Below are 9,093 nucleotides of genomic sequence, written 5' to 3'. Positions count from 1 at the left end.
ATATAAGTAACACTTCTTTTGGGAAAACAATGTAATAAATAAAGCTTAAGATCCCCTTGCCCACTGTTGAAATGAACATTTCCCTTCCAGAGATAAATACTATTATAACTTTGGTTTGTATATATATCTTATTTTAGTTACAGAGCTCACAACTAAATAGGCACCATTCTCCGGTTAAGCATCCTAATCCATGATATATGTAGTATTTCATGATCTATATTCAATAAATACATACTGAACACCTACTGTGTGTGGTATAAACATTCATTCACTCATTCATTCATTCTGGTATTTAGTGCTAGACACCATTCTGAGCACTTAAGATGCATTAAGTCTTTAGAGACAAAAGATCAACAACTTTCATTATATAATTGTGGTAAAATCCTGTGGAATAAAAGAAAAGTCAGGATAATCAGGTCGTGGTAGATTTGCAACTTTAAATAGAGTGGTTTGGGTAGAACTCATTGAAAAGACATTTGAGCAAAGATTTGAAGTAGGTGAGAATTAGCCATATGATAACATGGGGCCGAACTTCCCAAGCAGAGGACACAGAATGTAAAGGCCTTCAAGGGGGTTGCACCTGGTATACTTGGAAACAGTAAGAAGGTTGGAGTGGAGTGAGGGAGATGAGTTAGTAAGAGGAGGTCAGAGGAAATAACAGAATCGGGAGATAACAGGCTTTCTAGGCCACCAGAAGACTTTGACTTAAGACTGACATGGGAAGGCATGGTGTTCTGAGTGAAGGAGTGACATGATCTGGCTGTGTGCTGAGAAAAGATGAGGGAGGCAAAGACAGACCAATCAGAAGTTTGCTTTAATTCCACAAGAATAGCATAGATATCAAGAAGTGGGTGACTTGTGGGAGGGTGTATATGTATACATACCGTACACACAAAATAAAATATATGTACAAATTATATGTAAATATGTAAGATAAAAATATGTAATTTATAAAATATAAGTTTATATATATAAATTAAGCACTTATTATATGCTAGGCATGGGTATATAATGAACAAAATAGATATGGTCCCGGCACTTGAGGAGCTTACATTCTAACTTCCCTAGGAATTGTTCATGATGGTCATCCCTAAATTTTTCTTAAAAACATTTCTTAACATTCTTTTTCAAAGTATAGTGGCCATTTAAATATTACATTTAAAAATGTATTACCAAAATATACACACAACTATAATGAGAGAGAAATATTAAATTTGTTTAATTCTGGACATTAATAATATATTTCCTGATAACTTTTCTGGGTACATTTACTTAACAATGCTTCGTTAGTGACTTTGGAACAAATCTGTAGTGCACCTGTGTTGTTCCTGAGTATAGTCCTGCCTTATACCAGATCAGTTTTTAGACAGGTTTTAATTTCTCCTAGGAGGTAATATTTCCTGATGTTAAGAGCCTGGGCTTTGGAGTCAGGCTGTCTAGCTTGAATTCTGGCTGTACTACCTGCAACTATGTATATAACTTAGGCTAATTAGTTATCCTTTTTGAGCCTTGATTTATTTTGCTTTTCTAAAAAATGGAGGGGCCGGCCCGGTGTATCAGGCGGTTGGAGCTCCGTGCTCCTAACTCCGAAGGCTGCCGGTTTGATTCCCACATGGGCCAGTGGGCTCTCAACCACAAGGTTGCCAGTTCAATTCCTCGAGTGCCGCAGGGGATGGTGGGCTCTGCCCACTGCAACTAAGATTGAACATGGCACCTTGAGCTGAGCTGCCTCCCGGATGGCTCAGTTGTTGGTTGGAGCGCGTACTCTCAACCACAAGGTTGCCAGTTCAATTCCTCGACTCCCGCAAGGGATGGTGGGCAGCGCCCCCTGCAACTGAAAAAAAATTGAACATGGCACCTTCAGCTGAGCTGCCGCTGAGCTCCCAGATGGCTCAGTTGGTTGGAGCGTGTCCTCAACCACAAGGTTGCTGGTTCGACTCCCACAAGGGATGGTGGGCTGTGCCCCCTGCAACTAGCAATGGCAACTGAACCTGGAGCTGAGCTGCGCCCTCCACAACTAAGACTGAAAGAACAACAACTTGAAGCTGAACAGAACCCTCCACAACTAAGATTGAAAAGACAACAATTTGACTTGGAGAAAAGTCCTGGAAGTGCACACTGTTCCCCAATAAAGTCGTTACCCTTCCCCAATAAAAATCTTTAAAAAAAAAAAAAATGGAGATAAACATATTGCCTACCTTATGGGGGCTATTTTGAGAATTAATTGATTTCTAGGTCTACTTTAAAGGTAAATAGAGCTTCCTGCCAGTTTTCAGCCTGAGCGTCTAGATGGATGGAGTTGGCATTAACTGAGGTGAAGAAGATGCTGGTCCAACAGATCGCCCGCTCAGTAGATCAGTTTCAACATGTAGACGTCCAGATGAAGATGGCAGGGAAATGGATGAAATAGTCCTCTTCTCTGGTCTTGTTCATGCAGTGTTAAGTCAAGCTTGTATTTAAGACACTTCATATACATTTCTAAGTGGTAAGTTACTGTGTTTAGACAATATATCAACTGCTTAAATAATTATTAGAAAATGATTTTACAGATAAACTGCCCAACACGTGTTAGCTTCAACCTCTCTTAATTTCAATAATGGATCTGTCTTCACAAGTTTTTCTTTCTCCCAGTTTCATCCCTGGATATCTTCTCCCCTTCCATCTTGCTCTGGTTTATGTTTTATTTTTATCTTCCAATGTGATCTCTTAGACTCTTCCTAAGTCAGGTATTTGATTTTTGTACTAGTCAATTTCCAGTATTTACTTTGAGGCAGGCAAGTAGAGGTCCGGCCTCAGGTATTCCCATGCCCCAAGTGTATCCACCTTAAAGGGCTTGGAGAAAAAACATTTAAGGGTGAGGACATGCGAACTTCAAAGACATTAAGGTTGAATGGACTGTGATGGGGACATGATAATTGGAGTACTTGTCCCACTCTGTGGGTTTTTGTTTGGCAAAAAGCGTGTAGAGGGCACCTTTGCTTGGGAAGATGCAGACATCAGTGGCAACCCCATGTAAGGCTTTTGCCCCACTCCTAAGCCAAATGGTCAGTTAAATAGCCTCATGTTTTTATTTCTGTTCCCTGCCCTCTGTAGAGGATGATCGTATGTAAATATATATGTATATATGAGGTCTGACAATTAAGTTCGCGAACTTGTTGCAACAATGTTGCTAACCATCTTTGATATCAGAGGGATTATTCATTATGAATTTGTACCAACTGGACAGTTAACCAAGTTTACTATTTGGAAGTGCTGAAAAGGCTGCGTGAAAAAGTTAGATGAAAACGACCTGAACTTTTCGCTAACAATTCATGGCTCTTGCATCAGGACAATGCACCAGCTCACATGGCACTGTCTGTGAGGGAGTTTTTAGCCAGTAAACAAATAACTGTATTGAAACACGCTTCCTACTCACCTGATCTGGCCCCCAATGACTTCTTTTTTTCTCCAAAGAGAAAGGAAGTATTGAGAGGAAGACGTTTTGATGACATTCAGGACATCATATGATTGACAGCTCTGATGGCCATTTCAGAAAAAGAGTTCCAAAATTGCTTTGAAGGGTGGACCCTATAGCATCGGTGCATAGCTTCCCAAAGGAGTACTTTGAACATGACTATAGTGATATTCAGCAATGAGGTATGTAAGCACCTTTTGTAGGATGAGTTCGGGAACTTAATTGTCTGATGCCATATATTTTTCCTCTAAAGCCCTTAGGGTTTGTGAAGCTCTGTGAGGTGTCCATTAAGAAATGTTGCTATAAAGAGTGTTGATTTTATGTTTTTTAATTAAGAATAGCTATGTGAGTAAACCTTTGTTTTACCTTTCTGTAATTGGTTTTAAAGTCCAAGGGACAACCCCCCCCACCACCAATAAAGACACTAATAAAGGATGGAAGAGTACTTTGCCAATAAATATTTAGAGGTGAGATCTAAACTGGGACTGTTCCCATTGACAAAGTGGTTTGATGTTGAACAGAGGGCACTCAATCTTTTTCTGTTGGTGCTGATGTTTAATTTCTAACTATTACACAAAATAAATACAAAGTTGCACCAAGAACAGTGCCAGCGAAGCATGTGTGCTGAATGTCATTCACTAGCTAAACAGAGCTGATAGTCTGCCCTATGAGTTACAAATAATGACCAGTAGTGAAGAAAGAGTCAGACTTTCTTTTATTTTTTTCTTGCCTCTCATTAAGACCAGGAAGAACTGGCTACTCATTATGTTTTCTCTTTACTTTTTACCTTCTTGCCTTTTCACTTTATATCTTCCATTAGCTTATACAATTTTCATATTAAGAGGTGTAGAAAATAAGGATTTGCTTCAAAAGGTAGTTATAGAAGGATTGTGTCTAAATCTGGATAGGAGGTTGGATGCTTTAGAAGCTACAGGGATTGTACGTCAAGTGTAAGAATATATATTTATATATATGTATGGTTTCTGGCAAGGCTCTCTGTACAAGGGGCTTGGGCAAGGTGCTGGATTTGGGTTTTTCTTGAATCCAGCCCTGGAAACAGAATCATGGTGCACTTCTCAGCTCTCCTCTCACCTCAGGTCGATCTACAATAACTTTCTGGAATGGCTTTTCACTCTAACCTTTTTCTATATAATATAACTCTTAATAAGGGCCCAGGGTTATCTTATGTTATACATTTCTTCATTTCTAATCTAAATTCCTTTTGCTGTTCTTAGATCTTTCTTCAAATCAGAGAAATACCACCAGTCACCTCCCATATTTGAAGACAATCATTAGATTCTTTCTCAGGACCCTCAATACCATTAGTTTTTCATCAAAGTATGGAGGCGATATAGTATAGTAAGCAGAGCACAGGCTTTGGTATCAGATAGATCTTGGTTCAAATCCTGTTGCTGTTAGCAAAGTGACAGCAAATTGGTTAAGTTGTCTGAGCCTTTCCTAATTTCCTCATTTGTGAAATGAAGAGATCTTTGCATATTGTTGCATGGATTGAGATAATGTAATGTACCCAGCATGTACCTGGCCTAAAGCAGATAACCATTTTGTGGTTCTTTTCCCAAACTATAGGCATTCCCTTAAAGGACTCAGTATTCAAAAAATGAATGTTCTAGAATGAAATGGGAGTATCGAGTTAAATGATGATTTGGCAACATTTTCTCATAAGGAAGGAAAGGAACTTAACTTTCCTTGCTGGGTAGGCACTTCCCATCACCTGGGAGTCAGGAGGTGTGTGTTAGCTCCTCAGCCCCATCACTAATTCACCTATAAATGGAAATAGTAATTATGTGTATATATATATAATCACGGGAGGTGGAGTATAGCATAAATTGTAACAGTTATATAAGATGGGGTAGTAGATTGGGGGAGGGTGATTATCACTTTGTGAGAGGTGTAAATGTCTAACTATTATGTTGCTTTGTACACCTGAAAGTAATAAAAAAATAATTTTCAAAAAAAGAAAGCTATAGTGATAGTCATAAAATCTGGGCCAAAAACCCTCATTGCAGGGGTTTTAGAAGATTCTCGTGTAGGAGGCTTCCAGCTAGACCACTATAATGTGGACTTCCTGCAAGCATGTTCCAGAAAGCAAACGAATAACAACACAAGACATATCTACTGTACAATTGAATTTTTTAAAAAATGTAGATACACTATTATGGGCAGTATAAATGACAAGATTCAAAGCAGTGGTGTAAATACACTGTAAAATGTGCACGAAGGTAGTGACTTGGATGGAAATCTGTCAGTGCTATAAAAATACATATAAACAAAAACACTTTCTTCCTTTGATAAATCTACAAGCTATAAAATTAAGAGTATTTACATAATTTTATACTAGATATGTGAAAAGTATACCATGCTAGAACAATCTCGTTCCAAAGTTTGAAACATAATCCTGTCAAAACTATTCATACAACGTATGATATCAATAACCTTCTGGGTACAAAGTTGTTCTGTGTGTGACAGTCAGATGATGATCCCTCCGAATTATATTTTGATTAGAATTTCGTTTCAACTGGTACCTGGAAGAAGACAAAGTTCTTGTTTTAAGAGACTTGTTAAGTTCTATCCCTTTCAGGAATCATATCTTGTGTTTAAAAGGAGTTGCGGTCAATCTGATTAAAATTAGAAGCTAGCATTTGCCAGTTATCATTTTTGTTATTTGTTTTTGTCTTAAATTGTAATAATCAAATACCTTCTATTGCTGTGATACCATGTTGTAATATAAGTATCTTTTGAAGGCCTATTTTAAGTTAACAATACAATGCATTGTAGCAATATATTTCTTCACATTTGTTTCAGAGGCCACACAAGCTCCAAAGAGTTATATGTGTTGGCCCAACACATTCAGTTTTACATGAATCACCACTGGTGGCCTGTCCATAATTGCTGATTTATCTTCTAAGAAATGCAAGGAGCTGGTGTTAAATGTTTCTTTTTTTACACTTGATCTTAGCCAAAAGGCCGAGAAGCGATAAATGTTTCTTTTTTTAAATATGGGGAAACAGATACAGGATAGTGCTGACTACATTTTGCTAAACGGTTGGTTCTAGAGCTTTGATCAGACATCAGGTTTAAACTCTATTCCTATCCTTTATCCTCTAAAAGCTGGTGAAAATCCTGAATCCAACTACTTGGCAGAGCGTTTCTGGCAAGGCTCTCTGTACGAGGGGGTTGGGCAAGGTGCTGGATTTGGGTTTTTCTTGAATCCAGCCCTGGAAACAGAATCATGGTGCACTTCTCAGCTCTCCTCTCACCTCAGATCGATCTACAATAACTTTCTGGAATGGCTTTTCACTCTAACCTTTTTCTATATAATATAACTCTTAATAAGGGTCCAGGGTTATCTTATGCTATACATTTCTTCATTTCTAATCTAAATTCCTTTTGCTGTTCTTAGATCTTTCTTCAAATCAGAGAAATACCACCAGTCACCTCCCATATTTGAAGACAATCATTAGATTCTTTCTCAGGACCCTCAATACCATTAGTTTTTCATCAAAGTATGGAGGCGATATAGTATAGTAAGCAGAGCACAGGCTTTGGTATCAGATAGATCTTGGTTCAAATCCTGTTGCTGTTAGCAAAGTGACAGCAAATTGGTTAAGTTGTCTGAGCCTTTCCTAATTTCCTCATTTGTGAAATGAAGAGATCTTTGCATATTGTTGCATGGATTGAGATAATGTAATGTACCCAGCATGTACCTGGCCTAAAGCAGATAACCATTTTGTGGTTCTTTTCCCAAACTATAGGCATTCCCTTAAAGGACTCAGTATTCAAAAAATGAATGTTCTAGAATGAAATGGGAGTATCGAGTTAAATGATGATTTGGCAACATTTTCTCATAAGGAAGGAAAGGAACTTAACTTTCCTTGCTGGGTAGGCACTTCCCATCACCTGGGAGTCAGGAGGTGTGTGTTAGCTCCTCAGCCCCATCACTAATTCACCTATAAATGGAAATAGCAATACTTCCCTACCTCATGGATTATTGCAAGACCAGAATAAGATCCTGGTTGTACTTTGACAACACAAAAAGTTCTGTCTCTTATGTTTAATATTGCATTAATAGAGATTTGGTATTACTGTTTTCCATCCCTTTTGTCCTTGGGGGAGTTTATTTTCCCCCAAAGGTCCTGGAGATTGGCCTTGCTTCAGTTTTCTAGGGATGAGGCACCGGCTTAAACAAGTGCTGGACTTCCTGCAGTCTGCTGGAAGAGGCCTCACTACTTTTAAGTTTTTTGTTGAGAGATCTAGATAAAGATAAACCTGTTGAAGAATCTTACCTTACATTCTCTGTTACGTAATCCTCCATTTGTGTTTATAGTATAATCACATTTTATTTCTTTTGCCTGAGAAAACCAGAATGGAACTATGGATTAGGAACACTTTTAAAAAATATATTGACAAATAAAGAGAAATTTAAAAAGCAAAGATGGTTGGTTATCCCAATGTGAAAGTGACCAAAAAGCTGGTTACCTGACTGGAATTAAACTTTGAAGTACTGTAATCCTTCTTCATCAAAATATGCAAAACAGCATCATGGATTGTTAAGAAAAATATCGAATCCTTGACTTCCTCATCAAAAAATTCACACCGTGCAAGCTTCTCAATGAAATCATCTGAAGAGAGAAAAGAAAGAATAATAGTTAGGAAGAAGTAATTATCCACAGGTTTCTCCTTCAGGCAAATGTGCATTTCATTGACGTCTGTGTGAGTGTTTGGAGTTTGCAATGGTACAATCCCAATGTGCCATTAGTACCGTGTATTCTGGAACTAAAGCATCCCTTCTAATAAAAGTATACATTTAATGCCCTAAGGTAAAAAAGATAGAAGGAAAAGGTTCAAATGAGACAAACTTTTAGTAGTTCCAGAGCCTAGATGAGAAATGATAAAGGTGTGGATTAAGGTTGTGGAGCTAAAGGTGGAGCTAAAGAGGAAGAAACTGATTCAAGAGATATCTAAAGGAGACTCACTGAATGCAGAGGGAAGGGGAGAAGGAGAAATTAAAGATGGCTCCAGGGTTTCTACTTTGGGCAACTGGGTGAGTGGTGATGGAGTGATTGAGATAGGGAAGGAAGTGGTTTGGGGAGGGAGGATAATATATTTAGTTTTGGACATGTATATCTGAGGTGCCTGGGGTACAGTTGAATACATGGATCTGCAGCACAGAAGAAAAGTCTGGGTTGGAGGTGTAGTTTGGGAGTTCATTAACAAGATACACTTGCAGTCATAAGCATAGAGAAGATTGACTGGAAACAGTCCCTGGAATTAGAACTATTGGGTTTAAGGGTGAAGCCGAGGAAAGATTGACTCTTCAAAGAGTGGGAGAGGAGCCGATATTAGATGCTGAGGAGCTATGAAAGTGCTGGGAGGTGAGTCAGAAGAATGGTCTTGCAGAAACGAGGGAGAGAGAGTTTCAAAGACAAGTGCTAAAGAAAGGGCCAAATGCTAAAGTGAGCTCCGAGGGAAGGAGGCTGGGGCGGAGGCAGTTGATCTTGACAATCTGGACATCACTGATGACCTTAGCAAGGGCAGCCCCATCAGCGAGGTGAAGCAGAAACCAGATGATTATGAGCTGAGGGAATCAAGGAGAGAGAAAACAGGCCCACATTTTCAAG

General features: G+C 38.7%; 1 protein-coding gene across 2 annotated transcripts in view; it reads right to left on the bottom strand.

Annotated features, from left to right (window-relative positions):
- Positions 1–5,588: 5,588 nt before the first annotated feature.
- Positions 5,589–9,093, bottom strand: part of SLC26A3 (solute carrier family 26 member 3) — a 32,639-nt gene continuing 29,134 nt past the window's right edge. For both annotated transcript variants that reach the window (XM_019745312.2, XM_074340577.1), the window contains exons 19-21: positions 7,952–8,094; positions 7,759–7,824; positions 5,589–5,997 (exon numbers count right to left, since the gene is read on the bottom strand). In XM_019745312.2, coding sequence (XP_019600871.2) covers positions 5,974–5,997; positions 7,759–7,824; positions 7,952–8,094 — 233 coding nt within the window. In that variant the 3' untranslated portion in view covers positions 5,589–5,973. The remainder of the gene's footprint in view (positions 5,998–7,758; positions 7,825–7,951; positions 8,095–9,093) is intronic.

The sequence above is a fragment of the Rhinolophus sinicus genome, linkage group LG09 (assembly GCF_036562045.2).
Source record: "Rhinolophus sinicus isolate RSC01 linkage group LG09, ASM3656204v1, whole genome shotgun sequence".
In the NCBI taxonomy this organism is placed as follows: Eukaryota; Metazoa; Chordata; class Mammalia; order Chiroptera; family Rhinolophidae; genus Rhinolophus; species Rhinolophus sinicus.
This window is presented reverse-complemented; position numbering and strand designations above follow the sequence as displayed.